Source organism: Peromyscus eremicus, chromosome 16_21 (assembly GCF_949786415.1).
Source record: "Peromyscus eremicus chromosome 16_21, PerEre_H2_v1, whole genome shotgun sequence".
NCBI lineage: Eukaryota > Metazoa > Chordata > Mammalia > Rodentia > Cricetidae > Peromyscus > Peromyscus eremicus.
Window position 1 is genome coordinate 61,119,527 of NC_081432.1, and position 18,953 is coordinate 61,138,479.

At 49.1% G+C, this 18,953-nt stretch overlaps 1 protein-coding gene across 2 annotated transcripts; it reads left to right on the forward strand.

Annotated features, from left to right (window-relative positions):
* Positions 1-857: 857 nt before the first annotated feature.
* On the forward strand, positions 858-11,537 carry Mrps10 (mitochondrial ribosomal protein S10). 2 transcript variants are annotated; one of them, XM_059282359.1, is made up of 7 exons: positions 858-939; positions 4,824-4,888; positions 4,973-5,045; positions 8,648-8,784; positions 9,748-9,856; positions 10,735-10,824; positions 11,205-11,537. In XM_059282359.1, exons 1-7 carry the CDS (start codon positions 892-894, stop codon positions 11,286-11,288), a joined length of 606 nt encoding a protein of 201 aa, XP_059138342.1. In that variant the 5' UTR covers positions 858-891; the 3' UTR covers positions 11,289-11,537. The 2 variants fall into 2 exon arrangements, with proteins under 2 accessions (XP_059138342.1, XP_059138344.1); XM_059282361.1 differs by having other exon boundaries at positions 4,976-5,045.
* Positions 11,538-18,953: the final 7,416 nt, after the last annotated feature.

Below are 18,953 nucleotides of genomic sequence, written 5' to 3' on the forward strand. Positions count from 1 at the left end.
CTGGGCTTAGTTTTCTCGCCTGCTGAATAAGGCAACCAATACCTACATGGGGAGACACAACTTTACATTGGCATGGTGCTTTCTTGAGATACTATGTGTCCTCATTAAGTTGATCCTCGTTCATCTTCCCAACAACCTCCTAAGACTCGGGATGTAGAAGAAATCTTAGGTGACAATGATGGCATTTATCACGTGGCAGGTATTGTACTAAACACTACACCAGTATTTTATTTAATCCTCTGCTATAATACACTTTATCCTCTCATCTCTACTTGGTATATGAGAACATGGGTTCAGAGTAGGGAAGAAATTTGAACAAGTCACCCAGCTAAATAGAAACCAGAGCTCCGAACTGTAGAGCTTTCCAATATGTTGAACTGCATGTGAAGACATTTCGGAAAACAAAGCTTAAAAATTTCCGTTAACAAACCAGGCATTCCAGTTGGTGTGAAGAAAGTTTAAGAATAAAATGGCTTTTGCAACAAGGTAGAATGTTAGAATTTGGACTCAGCAGTAGCAGTAAATTTCTTTCCAAGCATGTGTTTTGTTGTGTTTGTCTCTAACCAAACTGAACCACCCAAGACAAACAGGATTTTAGGATAAACAGCATTTAGACAGAACTTGGTAACGAGATAGGGGCTGAAGCCAGTTTACCCAAACCACAAAAGCGACACACCCATTCAAAAAATTAAATGAATGAGTTAATAATAAATAAGTAAATAAATAATAAAGTCGAAATTTAAAAAAAAAAAAAATCAAAAGAACCACGTCTCTGTGGTTGTTCCAGTGCGGGAACACCAGGAGACGCTCTCTCTCTCTCTTTGTCGAACTCTATGGTCCGAGAACAACGCTGTGACCCCGGAAGCGATGCTGTGAGGTCAGGGCACCAAGATGGCGGCGCGCGCGGCGTGTGCGGCTGTGTGCAGGCGCCTGCAGCAGGTAACGGGGCGGGCGGGGCCGGCGAGCCGCGGGCGCAGTCGCTGGGGCTCGCTGCCGCCCGCTGCCCGGCCGGTCCGGAGTCCTCCTCGGGCTGCTGCCTTGGGTTGTGTAGAAGCGATAGGGAAAGGGCTGGGTTTCCTCTCGGGGTCCCACGCCAGTTGCTGAGATAGGAACGAGAGCTGTAGCATGGCGGGGCGGGGACGATGGGAAAGTCTATTCAGAAACCCACCTTTCACGTTAGGAGGCGATGAAAACAGCCCTGGGCCCCGAGGAGGCAGGGGGCCGGCCTCGGAGGCAGGGGGCCGGCCTCGGAGACAGGGGGCCGGCCTCGGAGACAGGGGGCCGGCCTCGGAGACAGGGGGCCGGCCTCGGAGACAGGGAGCTAGCCTCGGAGACAGGGAGCTAGCCTCGGAGACAGGGAGTCAGCCTCGGAGACAGGGGACCAGCCTCGGAGACAGGGAGCTAGCCTCGGAGACAGGGAGCTAGCTAGCCTCGGAGACAGGGAGCTAGCCTCGGAGACAGGGGGCCAGCCTCGGAGACAGGGGGCCAGCCTCGGAGACAGGGAGCTAGCCTCGGAGACAGGGGGCCAGCCTCGGAGACAGGGGGCCAGCCTCGGAGACAGGGAGCTAGCCTCGGAGACAGGGGGCTAGCCTCGGAGACAGGGGGCCAGCCTCGGAGACAGGGAGCTAGCCTCGGAGACAGGGAGCTAGCCTCGGAGACAGGGAGTCAGCCTCGGAGACAGGGGGCCAGCCTCGGAGACAGGGAGCTAGCCTCGGAGACAGGGAGCTAGCTAGCCTCGGAGACAGGGAGTCAGCCTCGGAGACAGGGAGCTAGCCTCGGAGACAGGGGGCCAGCCTCGGAGACAGGGAGCCGGGCCGGGGCTGGAAACCTCGCGTGGCACTGCACCGAGGCTTCTCCTTACTCCGGGGAGATGGACGCGAAGGTCTCCGAGGTCGGGCGTGGGTTAGAGCGCCCTCAAGAGGTTCTTTGAAGAAGGAAATCCTGCCCGGCCTTCTCATGCCTTTGATGGCAGCACGGGGGAGGCGCTGAGGCAGGAGGACTTCTGAGTTCGAGGACAGCCAGGCTACATACGTATTGAGATCCTGTCGCAAAATAAATATTAAAAAAAACTTTAACTAGGCGGTGCTGGGGACTTTGGCCTCGCAGCCTTCGTGAGTGTCCCCAGCGGCCATTTAGTGGTTTAGAAAATTAAGCCGAGAGCTGGATGTGATGGCTCACACTGTGATACCAGCGCTTGGAAAGCGTGAAGATTGCCACCAGCCTGGCCTGCATGTCGAGACTGTCTCCAAAAATAGACACATCCTAGCGCTTGGGAGGCAGAGGCAGGCAGAGCTCTGTGAGTTCGAGGCCAGCCTATCCTGTAGATCGAGGTCCAGGACAGCCAGGGCTACACAGAGAAACCCTGTTTCGAACACCACCACCACTACCACCCCAAAAAAACAAATGAATGAAAAAAAGGGGGCCTGAGAATATAACTCCGTTTCTAGAGTGCTTGACTGATGTGCCTAAAGATGGCCCTTGTTTGGTTCTACAGCACCACATAGGAAGTGGTGGCCCACACTGAACTACCAGCATTTGAGAGGTTGAGGCAAGAGGATCAGAAGTTCAAAGTCATTCTCAACTGCACACAGAGTTCAAAAATAGACTGGGCTCTCTGAGCTTGTATCTCAAAAAAAGAAAAAAAAAATTCATGCTAAAGATGGAACCCAGGGCCCTGCCCACACCAGACAGAGGTCCTGCCACTGAACTGCATTCTTAGCCTTCAGTGGAACTCAGGTCCTCTGCCTTGGAGTCTTCACATGTTAAATAGTTAACACTTTAGAAAGATGGTTTTCAAAAGCAAATTTAATGAAGAGTAATGTTTAAGTGCCTGATGCTTTATTCTCGGGTCTGTTTCTGCATTCCGCCTTTATTATACAGTACAACTCATGCAGCTTTGGAAACATCCACTGTTCACCTGTGAGAATGGAAACGGATAAGTCTTGAGTCATGTCTAGTGTTATTATGAAAACAGTTTTGGTTACAGACCTCCTGAAAGGTCTTAAGGATTCCTGAGAGGTCCTAGCCACACTTTCATACCCACCAGTCTTAAGAAAAATATACGGGGCCAAGAGAGGTGGTCCAGTGGCTTAGAGCACTTGCCGCACAGCTGTGAGGACTGGGATGCAGCCTCAGGAGAAGCCACAAGCCTGCTCACTTGTGACCCCACCTACCAGGGGTCATAGGAGGGCTCCTGAAGCTTTCTGGTTTCCAGACTAGCCAAGAAAACTCAAGTTTGGGCATGGGGAGAGACCCTGCCTTAAAGGAATAGGTGAGACGGACAGAATGACACCTCCACACACTTGCACTTGCACATACGTGGACATGCATGTAGACACACCCATACAAATGAAGACCTTTTTTAAAGGAAAATATGATGCTAGAGACCGAAATCTTTGCACTTGTAAGAAAAACATTTCCCAGCCAGATCTGCACACACCCAAGCCCTCCAAGACTAAAGCTAGGTGCGGTGGCTCACAACCCACACTCGGAGGTGAAGGCAAACATTGGGGGCTCAAGGCCACTGTCATCTATCCGGCTGGAGGCCAGGTGGTGCTGCGTGCAACCCTGTCTCAAACAAACATTTTAGAGATGAGTATGACTGGGAGTCATCATGCTTCTTAGGTTTGGGGGTCACCAATGTAGGAGAGCTTACTGTATGAGTGGAGAGGAATCACACATGCTCCTGCTTTGTGCCTAGTTTCTGTTCCTGCATGTAAGCCAAGTCAGATTGGATGCTGGTGTCTCACAGCTTGAGTGGAGAACAAGGAAGCAGAAGCATGGGCTGGTTTGGGGGTTTGTTTGTTTTGAAACAGGGTCTCGGTGTAGTCCTGGCACTTGCTCTGTAGACCAGGCTGGCCCAAACTCACAGATCCTCCTGCTTCTGCCTCCCGAGTGCTGGGATTAAAGGTGTTCATTCATCACTAGGCCATTGAAAACAGGTTGTTTTAAATGCACTGTTAGTTGTTTAAGCCTTACTTGTGCTTCCCTGTTCCATCTTTGTTGTGTTTTGATTTATTTATTTTATTATCATTATTATTATTATTATTATTATTATTATTATTATTATTATTTCTGCTTTTCAGGGCTGCAATGTTCAGTCTCTGGGAAGTTTAAAGCATTATTGGGTGGATGAGAAACCACAGTTCTGTACAGTGCCGATTGCCTCCTAAAACAGTTCCACCAGGGGGCGCTCACTAACGGGGTTTGGGCAGCGCTGAGTCAGGGTCCCTTGCCCAGTAGTACTGATGGGTATGGGTGTGATGTGTGCTGCGTTTCTTTACAGGCAAGGTGCTGTGGCCAAGCAAAGGTTATTCCAGCTGTCAACAGATTAAATCATACAGACGTGTAATTTTAAAAGATTTTTGTTGTTCTGTTTTGTTTCTGAGACAGTCATTCTAGGTCTGGCTGTCCTCGAACTCAGGGATCTTCCTGCTCCACCTCCCAAGTACTCCAGTCAAAGGCATGCACCATCATGCCTAGCTGAGTGTTGTCTGTGTGTGTACCTATCTATCTGAGTTTTCTGTGCATTGCATGCATTGTGATGTGCATCACATGCATTGTGAGTGCCCACGGAGGCCAGAGGTCACCAGATGCCCTGGAGTTAGAGAAGGTTGTGGGTGCTGGGAACTGAACCAGGGTCCTAAGAGCAGTAAGCACTTTGTTTTTGATGAAATCTAATTTGGTCATTTTCATGCCCAGTATCTTCCTCTGAAAAATCAAGACCCTTAACTGAGCACATGCACCTTCTGACTTGGGGTGGAAATCACCAGTGCTGTGGGAACCGACTTTGTTCCTGACACCTGCGTCTCCCTTCTTTTTAGGAACTGGGGAATTTGTCTGTAAACGGTTCTAAGCGCAGTTCAGCCCAAACTGGCGGCCTCCTGCTGTAAGTATTCAGCTAGATGTGCTGCTCAATGTGCTAGAAAATGGGCTCCATGCTGTCTGACTGAGACCTCTCTTCCCCACACAGCAGCACCAGTATGAAGTGGGCACCGTTGTCAAACCTGCACATTGATGTTCCAAGGGATTTGACCAAACCTACGGTGGGTAACTCCCATTCGGCAGGGCATGGCAGTGCAGGCCTCTGGCTCCAGCACTTAGGAGCTAGAGGTAAGAGATCCTCAATCACCTAGCAAGTTCAAGGACTGCCTGGGCTACGTGCAACCCCATCTCAAAAAACAGCAACAGCAGAGGGAGTTACATTAACAATTTCATTCTGTTTTTTTCCTGATTACTTCATTCCGGCTTACTTCCCACACACCTGACCATTTTACCCTAGAACACCCGCAGATGCACATTGCGGACTCCTGAGGTCCCTGGGAGCCCCCGCCCCCCTCCGTGCACGCTGTTTTCATGCTGTCACAGTAAGTCCTAAGGGGGTGTGGCATTTATCCCAGGTAACTGGTAACGAGTGCTCTCTTACTCTTAGCTCAGCGTAATTCAGGAGCGTGATAATTAGCGATGCTGAATCTTTTGATGTTACAGAAAAATAATCTTTCTGTAGCCTTCGAGTCTTTTCTTTTGAGTATTGAGCCTGGGCATTCGCTGTGCTCTGTTCACATTGATGCAGATCGTTGGCACGGTGGGAATACACAAGTAGCTATGTGACCTTGTAGCGTTTAAGACAAGAATGCTGTCTAGCCCAGGCTAGTCTTGAACTAGCTATGTAGCCAAGGATGACCTTGAACTCCTAATCCTCCTGCCTTGTATTAAGTATTAAGTGATAAGGTTACAGATATGTCTTTACTCCTAACTCTTGCTTGGGATTTTTTTTTTTCTTTTTTTCTCTTTTGTTTTTTTCAAGGCAGGGTTTCTCTGTGTAGCCCTGGCTGTCCTGGAACTCACTCTGTAGACCAGGTTGGCCTTGAACTTAGAGATCTACCTGCCTCTGCCTTCTGAGTGCTGGGATTAAAGGTGTGCGTCATCACAGCCCATTGGGTTTTTTTTCTAAAGTTGTAAAAATTCCAAATCCTTCCATTTCTATCTTTTAAAAAACAAAACAAAAGCCAGGCGGTGGTGGCACACACCTTTAATCCCAGCACTCGGGAGGCAGAACCAGGTGGATCTCTGTGAGTTCCAGGCCAGCCTGGTCTACAGAGCAAGATCCAGGAAAGGCGCAAAGCTACACAGAGAAACCCTGTCTCAAAAACAAAACAAGACAAAAAAACTCTCTTTAGTTTGGTATGAGTCCATATATATAGTTTATTCAGGCACATGGAATCATTCATCCACAGTGGGCAACTGTTTCCTTTTTCTTTATTCACTTAATAAATATTAGAAATATTGGGCTGGAGAGATGGCTCAGCAGTTGAGATCACTGACTGCTCTTCCAGAGGACTGGGGTTCAATGCCCAGAGCCCACATGGCAGTGTAGGTAGAACTCTCTGTGCTGCCCACCAGTTCCCAAATAACCAACAAGGAGACTCAATTACAAATGTTCGGCCAGTTGCTCAGGCTTATTACTAACTAGCTCTTACAACTTAACCCATTTCTTTTCATCTATGTGCTATCCCAAGACCCATGGCTTTTTCTCAGTCTGGCTGGTGACTCCGCTGACTCTGCCCTTCTTCCTAGCATCCTTAGTTTTGTCGCCCCACCTATTTCTTCCTGCCTGGCTATCGGCTGGTCAGCTTTTTATTAAACCAATTGGAGTGGCAGATCTTTACAGTGTACGACAGGATTATTCCACAGCCTGGCAGTTCACAACTCTCTGTAACTACAGTTCCAGGGAATCTGGCATCCTCACACAGACATGCATCCTCACACAGGCAAAGCCCCAGTGTACATAAAAAATAAATAAATCTCTGGAAAAAAAAAAGAAAGAGAGATATCCAAGACAATGTATAAATGCTGGTCTCCAGCTCAGGTGCTCCACGGCCATGCCTGTGTATAAGAAGTGGCGGAGGGCTGGAGCACCGCGTGAGAACCCAAGTTTGGATCTCCAGCATACACGTAAAAAGCTGGGGGCAGCAGCACATGCTTGTAATCCCAGTGCTGAGGGGGATTAGATGAGGAGTCCCTGGGGCTTGCTGGCCTGCTAGTCTAGCCCAGTCAGTAAGCTCCAGGTTCAGTGAGAAACCCTGTTTCAGAATAGATGGTCCAGCCGGTGAGCTGACTTAGTGGTAACGGCACTTACCACTCAGCCTGACGTCCTGAGTGCAGCCCTAGGACCCGAACAGTAAAAGGTGAGAGCCGTTCCCGCAAGGTGTCCTCTGACCGCTGTACGTGTGCCGTGGCATGCACACAGACAAGTTAGTGCACGTCGAATGTTTTGTTATAGTGACCTAGAAGACCAGAAAGGTGGTTCAGTGGGTAGGGGCACTTGATCAACCTGACCTGAGTTCGTTTCTCAGAACCCACATAGTAGAGAAGTTGTCCTTGGGCCACCTTCACGTGCATGCCAGGGCTCGAGTGTATGCAAACCACACACACACACACACACACACACACACACACACACACACACACACACACAGTCTTCTCACTGCTTGTCCTGGTCACTTGAGGACCTCTGAGAAATCAGACCTTGTAATGTTAGATGTCTACCTATTTCAAGCTGAATCAATGATGATCTCACAAAACATCTCGAGAAGTCTCTTGAGATTTGGTGCAAATTCACAATAGCTTTAAAAGCCAATAGGGAAGCTTGAGGCTAGCTCAGTAGTAGAGTTCTTGCCTAGAACTCTCTGATACCACAAAAGTTTAAGTAAATAAACCCTGCAAGAATCAAACAGAACACATCTTAGGACCAATTTTGATGTAAAGATAGTTAATTCTGTTTTTCCAACTATCTTATTTGGAATAATTGAGAATAGATGTCTGCCTTTCGGTTTACTAAGTAGCTCTCTTTTCAGGGGTGAAGTAATTTAACCCTGACTCACTGGATTAGTAATAACATTTACCAGTTTACTGGGGGAAGGAAATGAAGATAATTCACCTCTTGGAAGATAATCAGAAATGTCAAGCCCATTATTTTTAAGGTCTTTAGGTATTAGTGTGGAAGGTCCAGCTAGTGTCATAACATTTTAATTAGACATGAGTAATTTCTGTGTGAAGACAGGCCAACCATACATGAATAAATCCTAATAAAAGGATGAATAGAGCTAGCCGGGCTTTGTGTAACGATTACAGTGTTTAGCAGTTGTGTAGCTGTGTTTAACATTTATAAGCACTTTAACTGGTGTCTTCATAGCTTTTCCTCATGGAAATGCTGTGAGCTTCAGCACAGGTGTCATTACCCTACCTTCACCGTGAGTACACTGGGAGCCAGGAAATTGGACAGTTCTCTCTCTATCCAGCTGCCAGAAGATAGCTCTTCAGGCCCAGCCTCCTACCCAGGTCATCTGTTAGCAGACCCTGAGTCCTTTCTCACCAGAATCTGGGGCTCAGTAATAATTAAATTTGGAACATTCCTGGTGATTTTGTAGTAACCTTGAAGGTTGTTTGATCCAGTGGATTTTGACCGGTTTGGAAGGTCATTTGGCAGATCACTGTGACTTGGAAGTAGTAAAGCTAGTAGTTTTCAAACATTGCTTGTTATTTTTCTCATTTATTAGTAAATTCTGAAGTCAATCAGTAATATGTTATATTTGCTGGTAATAAATATTACAAGAACCAAAACCAAAACTTCTCTCCTTTATTTCAGATAAGCACTTCCAATGAGCCAGACACATTGTATAAACGCCTGTCCATTTTAGTGAAAGCCCACGACAAGGCTGTACTAGACAGTTATGAGTATTTTGCCGTTCTCGCTGCTAAAGAACTTGGCATTTCTATTAACGTGTGAGTATGACCTTTCCTAATCTGACTTGTTGTCTGCCATTGGGTGATTAGCCAGGAACCTGACTGTGATCCCAGGTAGGTCTGAGCTTGTAAAATAGGATAAATTTGTGGGTAAAGTTGAAGCTTGTCCTGATCATCTTGAAAAGTACTGTCACTTCGTGTCTGCTAGAATTGTTAAGTACTAGAATGAGGAAACAAGGAAAATTAGAGAAACCATGTGTAGACATTGCACTAATGTAAGTAAGCCCAGGAAGCCTTCTGTCTGGGATCTCCCTGAGAGGAGGCTCTGAGGCACTGCTCCGTTTAGACTGGCCATGATGGTTCATTGGCTAACACCTCCATTATGTGCAGCCATCCTGAGCAACACCACCTCCCTGGGAGCCTCAAGTAAGATGAGCTTATGAGCTCCTGAAGTGACTGCAGGGTACATGGAACTGCCTCTGGGCACCCGCCCCTTCTGCTGCAGGGCTGTCTGAGGCCCCTGGCAGCCTGTCCTTGTAACATAAACAAAAGACTAAATTGTTTCCCAAAACAGACTGTTCTGGGATTGTCAGTGTATCCATAAATTACCCTAACACAGCAGACATTGCAATTATGTCCACACTGTTGCCACTCTTCATAAATAACTGGCACGCTTGGTGTGTGAGGGGGGCCTTTAGGAAGGATCAGATGGCCTGAGTGTGTGTGTGTGTGTGTGTATGTGTGTGCGCCCGCTCATTCTTGCGTGGCGCTGCTTGGTGGGGCTGTGGGCAAGGTTCCTCTTGGTCTCTGCAGTGTTTATTTTGGCCTGAGATTTGTGAAAGCAGCTGTTAGTGATGAGGCTTGACAATTGGAGTCAGTAAGTGGCAGTCAGTGCCTGTAATTGAGCGGGTCTGACCTGCAAAGCTGCAGACCGAGGCTTTGGTAGCAGTGACTCACATGGGACATCACTGAGCTGACGTTTGTCCTGTCCGTTCATTTCAGACACGAACCGCCAAGGAAAATAGAGCGATTCACTCTGCTCAAGTCGGTGCACATCTTCAAGAAGCACAGAGTTCAGTATGAGATGAGGACGCTCTACAGATGTTTGGAGGTGGGTTCAGTCAGCCCGTCTGCGTCTGTGTGACACCCAAAACCTTTACCTAGCACGTGGCTGAACGTAAAGCCCTTCGTCAGGTTCAGTCAGGGCATCGATACTTGTCTCTTTTTTTTTTTTTTGACATTTATGTATTTGTGCTGAGTAGTGATGGCACACGCCTTTAATCCCAGCACTCAGGAGGCAGAGGCAGGTAGATCTCTAAGTTCGAGGCCAGCCTGGTCTATGAGTTCCAGGACAGCCAGGACTACACAGAGAAACCCTGTCTTAGAAAATAAAAAACAAACAAAAGCATTTATCTGTGGGGAGAGGGGCACATGCGGCATCCCGTGTGTGTGTGTGTGTGTGTGTGTGTGTGGAGGTCAGAGGGTAGCTCGTGGTGTGGGTCCTCTCCTTTGACCACGCTGAGTGCCGGGCATTGTAGTCAGGTTGTCAGGCTTCCAGGGCTCTGCCTTTACCCACTGAGCCATCTTGTTGGCTCCTGCTTATGAGAACAGCGACACCCAAACCCTCTTTAGCTTTATTCATTTTTTGTGTACGGGGTCTGGCTGCATGGATGTCTATGCGTCACATGTGCCCACAGCCAGCAGAGGTGAGAAGCGGGAATTGGATCCCCTGAAACTGGAGTTACAGGTGGTTGTGAGGCATTGTGTGGGTGCTGGGAATTGAACCTGCGTCCTCTGCAAGAGCAGCCAGGGCTTGTAACTACTAAGCCATCTCTCCAGCCTACTGTATGTTTTAAAATGAGATTCTGTGTAAGATCTCTTAGAACAGGCTTCATCACTGGAGGAGCATGGTGGAGAGTGACAGGGACAGAGAACTCAAAGATCTGTGACCCGCATTGTGGCAGGACGTCTTCATTATTTCCGTTTTAGTTAAAACACCTGACTGGGTGCACAGCCAACGTCTACTTGGAATATATCCAGCGGAACCTACCCGAAGGGGTTGCCATGGAGGTAACAAAGGTAAGGCTTGAATTCCTGCCTCAAGAGGGCCAGCTGGGTGTTTTACTATACAGCCTTGTCCTAGCTGTGGGGGTGAGGGCCTGTGGCACCCTGGGAGCAGAGTTAGGCCCACCCCACCACCACCCATGTCCTCATTGAACCACCGTGGAGGTCTCTCCAACAGTTGTTTAGGCCTGAGGACCACAGGACAGCCCCCCAGAGGTCACTGGGCATGAGACAGCTTATGCACCATGCTTTATGCTCCCTCCTCTCCTTGAAGGCCTCGAAGGCAGGGGATCAGTGAGAAGCAGGAGGATGTGGCAGGTCAATAGATCTGGTTGTAGGCAGAGTCCATTTCAAAGTCCACACTGTATTCCAGCTGGGTTTGTTTCTGTTTTTAGACACAGATACAGCAGTTGCCAGAACATATCAAGGAGCCAATGTGGGAAACACTGACTGAGGAGAAAGAAGAAAGCAAGTTGTAGCCTGGGGATGCCACCTAGCCTGGACCAGAACCGAGCAGGCCCGCTGTGAGTGCCATGGACAGCTCCAGCTGAGGGCAAGTCAGGCCCCCCTGACCTGCTCTGTTGACTCCTCACCACTGGAGCCTTCATGGCAGGCTGAAGAAACACTGTATCTGTTCTTTTCTACCTGACTTTGCTTCTGTTCTGGTTTGAACAACATTAGCAGACTTCTGTATAACTTGAAATAAAATATCCAGATGTACACACTTACATAGCTGCCACTGACTACCTGTGCTGATTTTACTGTATTATTGTTTTTATTTATTTATTCATTCATTTTTGTTTCTCAAGCTCACAGAGATCCTCCTGCCTCTGCCTCCCAAATACTGGGATTAAAGGAATGCCCCACCATGCCCAGCTCGTTTGTCCTAATTTTAAATGTTTACTTGTTCATTCAATAGAAAATGAATGATACAGTTTTCACCCACGTTTTTATTTTGAAGTTCCCAGAACAACCTGTGGTTCATGGACTGCTGAGTGCTTAGAAGTGCGGCCTTTTCCTGTGCAGCCCAGCATGTGCTGCCCGGGATGTGCAGTCAACAAGTGACCTGATGGCAGTGCTGTTTCAGAAACTGAATGTACACTGTGACACACAGGAGTCTTGAACCGAGGGACTCACAGAGCCACTGCCCATGGCCACTGTAGAGAGTTTGTTCTTTCAAGGAATTTAGCATCATTTCATCTCCCCTGCGATTCATTCACCAAGCTCCTATGCAGTGCACTTTGCCCTGAGAACTGTGGTCAATACCAGTGACTCACTGGATCCAGTGACTTGCAAGTACTGGTAGGTGCAAGTAAGTACCTCTCTCTGTCCCTTGCAGATGGCGTTCTTGTTTGATAGGTGTTCCTGCTTTGTCTGAAGATACCTGCACATCTGTGAGATTCAGTTGCATGTAAAGCCCAGGGTGAGGCAAGACTCCACTGCACTGAAATCTTTGCACTTCTTGGCTTTTGGCTTGGTAAGTAGAGAGTGGTTGGCATGCGCGCGCGCACACACACACACACACACACACACACACACACTCTCTCTCTCTCTCTCTCTCTCTCTCCCCGGAGAAGGCTTCTTTTAAAGCATACGGAGGCCTGTGTCCTGTGGGTTTCTTTCACTTCTGTGTCCCGTACACTGAATTCCTGACCTAATAGCAGGTGTCCGTGCTCTGAGTACGTACCGCCGGACTGCCATCACCACAGAAAGAACTGCAGCCCCGCCGCCCGCCTGTGACCTTCCACTCAGATGCTGGCTGCCATTCACAAGGTAAGCCTGAAGTGTACTTACCCAGGAGTAAAGCTCAGGATTAGGAGCTAGCGCTCAGGCAGGAGCGGAGCTGGTGCTGGGTCTGGCAGAACAGCGCTCTGACACACTTGTATCTAAAAGATGGAGTAAAAGAAATCAGGACCCACTAAGATTCGGGGGCTTTTCCTTCTGTAGACAGTAAAAACGGAATAGATAAATGCTCGCCACCAAGGACCGGTCCTCACGAACCACTTCATGGGTGTACGTCCACTTCAGCTGTTTTCGGACAAACACCCATGAGTCAAGTTACTTAGTTCAGTCAGATCTTGAGCCGGCAGTTGTGGACCGGATAAGACTGCTGCAGCGTCTGCACCCCAGTTCACCCCCCAGAACCCACCCGGAAGGAGAGAACTGCCCCCCGGAAGTGTCCTCTGACCTGTGCATGTGCATGTCCAAACACACTAGAAATGAAAATTTAAAATTGCACTTTAAGATAAAGATACAGCTGACCACAGTCCCCCAGAGCCCATATAAAAAGCTGCCACAGTGGTGCATTTCTGCAATCCCAGCCCTGGGGAAATGGACTTGCTGCCAGCCAGTCTAGCTGAATGGGCAGACTCCAGGCTCAGTGAGAGAGCCTGTCTCAAAAGATAAGGCAGAGGGGCAGGGGAGATGGCTCAGTGGTTAAATGCGTACCATGTAAGCACGAGAACTGACGTAAATACCAGGTTGGCATGGCGACCCACCGGTAATTCAGCCTCACAAGGAGACCAGCTCCCCCAACAAGCTGCCTCGTGAGAAGAGCCGAGTCAGTGAGCTCTGAGAGACAATGCCCAGTGAGCAAGGCAGATCAGCTGAGAGTGATTTCCCGTGCAAACCTCTGGCCTCCACATACACGCGCATCCTGTGCATGCACACTCATAAGCGTGTGCTCACATGCATATAAACATGTACACATGGAAGAAACATGGAGAGCAGCTGAGGAGGAGACCCAGCTTCTACCCTGTCCTCCACATCCACGGACATGTCCAGCCCAAGAAGAAAGCCACAGTGGGGGCCTGAAACAGCTTGAACCCGTTAGTCAGCTGACCGTTTATCTGTTGATGAGTGTTCCTCCACTAATAGTAGAGGAACGTGGACTTTGGAGTCAAACAGACTTACCACCTAAGAGTTCACAAAAAGTGCTGTAAACCCAGGCAGAATACTACCTACCTATTAAGCTTGGTGCACTGGTCTAGACAAAGCAGCTTGGTAGAGCTGGGCTCATGATAGGCATGTGTTAGCTGGCAGCGGCATCACTGGGGCAGCGGTGTGATGCTTGTGTGTTGGGTTAAGAGACACCCAGAAGAGATAGGGAGAGAGAGCCTCTTAGAGCTGGCTAGATGGGACACGTGGCATGCCCATTATAGACCCTATGCCATGCCCAGTCTCTCCCGGGTGGCCTCATACACAGATGCTGCTGTCAACCCTTTACAACAGAGAGCCAAGGCTTGAAGAGCTGTGCCTGAACCTGGGGCAAGAAGTGGTGAAATTGATTGAAGTCCAGGTGAGTGACGGGGACAAAGTCAGGACCTAAAGGGGCTGTGAGCCGAGCCTGGTGACTCATACCTGGACCCCAGCACTGAGGAGCTGAGGACTTCTAAGGCTGCCTGAGCTACAGTGAAACCCATCTCGAGAGGGAGAGGGAGACTGTAGCCAAGCATGGCGGCACACACCTTTAAGCCCAGCACTTGCGGGGCAGAGGCAGGTGGATCTCTGTGAGTTCCAAGTCTTCCTGGTCTACAGAGCGAGTTCCAGGACAGCCTGGGCTACACAGAGAAACCCTGCCCAAAAAAAAAAAAAAAAAAAAAAACGAAGGAAGGAAGAAGAGAAAGAGAGAGGCAGAAAGAAAAGAGGCTGTGGACCACCGAGATGTCAACAGGTAAAGGCTCTTGCCACCTCAGCCTGACAAGTTGAGTTTGGTTCCTGGAACCGGCATGGAGGATGGAGAGAACCAACTCCAGAAGGCTGTGTCCTCTGACCGCCACACGTGCAGTTGTACACACGCGTGCGTGCACACACATACACCAAACAGCTTCGGCTACATAGTACAGCCTTGTCTTACAAAATAAGAAAACCCCTACTTTACTGGCCTGCAAGATGGTTCAGCCAAGCATGATAACCAGCCAAGCACGGTAACCGAGTTCCATGGCGAAAAGAAAGAACTAACTCCCCAAATTCCCTCTCACCTCCACACAGGTGTAATAGCATGCTTGTGCACCCACACACTCACATGCAAAACCTACTTTGATTTTCAAAAAGAGCCTTTGAAGAACTCAAATGTCCCTGTTAATTTCAGTATATTCAGACCTTATTTCCAGTTCCCTTTCCACAGTTCCTTTTTCTCATTAAAAGACTGGCTGGGGGAGCCAGGCAGGGTGGCACATGCCTTTAATCCCAGCACACGGAAGGCAGAGCCAGGTGGATCTGTGAGTTTGAGGCCAGCCTGGTTTACAGAGCCAGATCCAGGACAGGCACCAAAACTACACAGAGAAACCCTGTCTCGGAGAAAAAAAGAAAAGATTGGGGGAAGGGGGTCCTAAGGAATAAATAATGTATGCAAAGGGAGCAGACACACAGTGGTGTGGTGGGCCCGATGCTGGCACAGGCCAAGAGTGAGGGGACAATCCAGTGTTGGGGTCTCAGCAAGGCGGCAGGCCCTGTTGTGTGGGAAGAACAGCAGCATGGGAACTATGGCGGGGCTTCAGCCAGGCCTGGCGGGGGTCAGTGGACTCAGCACCCCGCTGGTGCACAGGGGCAGGCAGCCGGGCTCTCTGCAAATACCCTGCTCCATGCTGAGTTCTGCCCTCTTTAAATCCTACTATTGTTACCCCTTCAAGCTCTCCTTCCCTGCTGTGGATTCTTAATCTTCTTTAAAGTGATATATTTATACCTCATAGGTCAGCTAGGTCAGCGGTATTTATAGGGCAGGTCATGGGCAACTGGCCCACGTGAAAACCCAACCAATTTGTGATCCCTCAGCCAGAGACTACGTCAAGTTGTGTTTCATTCATAGAATTAATTTTTCTTCCCCCTGGATACTGGGGATTGAACTTCATACATGCTGGGCAAGTGCTTACTGCTAAGTAAGCCTGTGCGCTCTCTCTCTCTCTCTCTCTCTCTCTCTCTCTCTCTCTCTCTCTCTCTTATACAAGGGTCTCACTAAGGCCTCGAGCATACATTTTTCTGTGCCTGCCTCCTAAGTGACTAGATTTATAGTCTGCCAACAGGCCCACATACAATTTGTTTCTTATAATTAATTTTTGAAGGTTTATCTTTTATGTGTATAAGTGTTTGCCTCCATTTATGTCTATGCACTACATGCATGCCGTGCCCAAGGAAGCTGGAAGAGAGGGTTGGAGTCCCTGGAACTGAAGTCATAGGTGGACATGAGCCGCCACAAGGGTGCCAGGAACTGAACCCGGGTCCTCTGTAAGAGCAGCAAGTGCTCTAGACCACTGAGCCGTCTCTTCAGCCCTGTTCATTCCTTTTTCCCTTGAGGCAAAGCCTTGCTATATAGTCCAGGCTGGCCCAGAACGCCAAACCCTCATGTCTAAACCTCCTAAGGGCTGGGATTACGGCCTGGGCCACCACTCCCCACTCTCAGAGCAGTGTGTTCTAGAGAGTGAGTCATGCCCACTGCTCTCCTGCTTTAAAGCTGCAGCTTCCCATTCACATGGCGCCTATACACTCCAGCCCCTGTCCTCATCCATCTTCCATCCCAGTTCCCTCCACAGACACCAAATTCAAGCGAGGGTTAGGGTCTCGGGGATTAGTGGAGAGTGTGTGGACAGTCACCTTGAGGGGGTGTGACTTCACTGGGGAAGCATGCCTAGGGCGACAGGATGCAGACTGTGCCTGGTGCCCAGCGGCTGTCAACCTCCTAGGTGCAGGCCAGGGTTAGGGCATAGGCAGGGCTCGGCCAGTCAAGGGTTAGATCGGGAGGTCCCAGTTCTGCAGGAGACAGCTTCAGCGGGAACCCAACCCGGCCAGGTGAGGGTTAGCTGGGAGGTCAGAGTTCCACATGGGGAACTGAGAGCATGTTGAGCTGTGAGGAAAAGGACATGGGCAATGACAGGGTAAAACACTGGATCGGCAGGCTGCAAGTGTCGTCCTGTTGGTGAATTACTGGAGGGATGGAGTTAATGTAAATGAACTGGAAGGGGAGGAAATATCAATAAGATGGCTGACTTTCAGAGACAGCAGAGAAACTGGTCGGGGCAAGGCCCAGTGCTTTCAAACTCCGCTGTGTTCGGAAGCCCTGCAGGGCTTTCTGAACAGTGCTGTGCCGCACCCCAAGGTGCCTGAGTCAGCTCACTAGGAGTGGACACCTGGGAAATTCTGTACATAACAAATTCCCAGAGGCTGCTACTGTTTGGACCACGGGTGAACAGGAGAGGTGGTGATGCTTGTTACTATTTAGCGGGTGGAGGGCAGGAAGATAGCTGAAGAGGCAAACGTATCAGTTGCTGATGATTCGAGATCAGTCCCTGGAACCCACAGGAAAAGCTGGACGTGGTGGTGTGCACCTGCAGCCTGGCGCTCACATTGTTTGATGGGAGATGGAGACAGGAGAATCATCCAGACATTCACAGGAGTAGGAAGCAGAGCAGCAGAAACGAGAGAGACCTTGGCTCAACAAGGTAGAAGGAGATTCCTGGAAATGCCCTCTGACCTTTGCATGCACATTGTGGTACACATGTGCCTGTGCTCACACAGACACAAATTAATGAGCTAAATAGACAACAACAAAAAACAGCTAAGGAGGCCAAGGATTTGTGAGCTGGTGTGGATGGATGGTCAGTCATCCACGTGGCTGTTGACATCATGGACACGCTGCCTGGGGACAAGTGTGGCATTACTCTTGAAGGACAGTAACAAGAAAGAGTAAAGCAGAGCAGGACATGGCCTCAAAGGGACAAGCACTTAAAATTTTTTATTTTTATATATGTGCATGTGCTGGCCTGTATGTGCACCATGTGGCTGCAGATGCCTGCAGAGGCCAGAAGGGGGCGTTGGATCCCCTAGAACTGGAATCACAGGCAGTTGTGATCGCTCAGTGTGGGTATTGGGAGCCGAACCCAGTCTCTCTGGAAGAGTAGAAAGGACTCTTAACCACTGAGCCATCTCTCCAGCCCTGGAACAGACAGTTTGAGGGAGAAAAGGAGCCATTGAAGGAATGGTGGGGTATGAGGAGAGCACTAGCCTCAGACCCAGAGGAATGTGGGATGTGGGAGAAAACTTCACTAGACCGTGAAAGGGAGACAGCGGAAGTTCCTGCACTGGGGCTGAGTGGTGAGGCTCAGAGAAACTGGGGTGTCAGCTGGCACAGATCGCTGGAGATGAGCTCCGGCCCGAGCCTCCCTTCCACGGTGGAACCGCAAGTGTGCAGTACCACGGCCACTTAAAAAAATAGGTGCGGCTAGGCCCTCTGATTGTGGGTGACAGTTATGTGGCTAGATCTGTCTAGGGAGCCCCTGGCAGTGGAACCAGGACTCATCCCGGGTGCATGAAATGGCTTTTTGAACACACTCCCTAGGGGTGGGATGCCCTGTTGTTTCAGCCTTGACACGGGGGTGGGGGGTGTTGGTCCTGCCTCAACTTAGTATGCCAGACTTTGTTGACTCCTCTCTCTGAGGAGTGGATAGGGGTGGGATGGGGAGGGAGAGGGAACTGAGATTGGTATGTAAAATGAAAAAAAAAACTTTTAATAAATAAATAAATAGATAGATAGAAAGAAAGAAAGAAAGAAAGAAAGAAAGAAAGAAAGAAAGAAAGAAAGAAAGAAAGAAAGAGAGAGAAAGAAAATAGGTTCTGGTGGGCTGGAGGGATGGCTCAGTGGTTAAGAGCTTATGCTGCTCTTGTAGAGACCTGAGTTCAGACTTTGACACCTGTGTTGGGTGGTTCACAACTGCCTGTAACTCCCACTCCAGAGGATCTGACGCCCTCTTCTGGCCTCCATAGGCACTGCACTCACGTGAACACAACATATACACATATACAACACACACACACACACACACACACACACACACATACATATAATTTTAAAATAAGAAAAATCTTTAAAAGTAAAATAAGCAAAAGGGCTGGAGAGACTGCTCAGTGGTTAAAAACACTGGTTGCTCTTGTAAAGGACCCGGATTCAGTCCCCAGCATCCAACGTGGTGGCTCACCACGAATGTAACTCCACATCTAGAGGAACTGACACCTTCTGACCTCTATGAAACACTGCATTCATGTGATACATACGTGCATATATACAAACAAACACCCGTTCACATAAAATAAAAATAAAATGCAGCCAAGCATGGTAGTCCTTAATCCCAGCACTTGAGGCAGAGGCAGGTGGA

Bases quoted from the DNA above. Each gene is read 5' to 3' on its own strand.
- Mrps10 (XM_059282359.1), top strand. From the start codon at position 892: ATGGCGGCGCGCGCGGCGTGTGCGGCTGTGTGCAGGCGCCTGCAGCAG. The intron at 940-4,823 runs GTAACGGGGCGG...CCTTCTTTTTAG, and splicing joins TGTGCAGGCGCCTGCAGCAG to GAACTGGGGAATTTGTCTGT. The intron at 10,825-11,204 runs GTAAGGCTTGAA...TTCTGTTTTTAG, and splicing joins TTGCCATGGAGGTAACAAAG to ACACAGATACAGCAGTTGCC.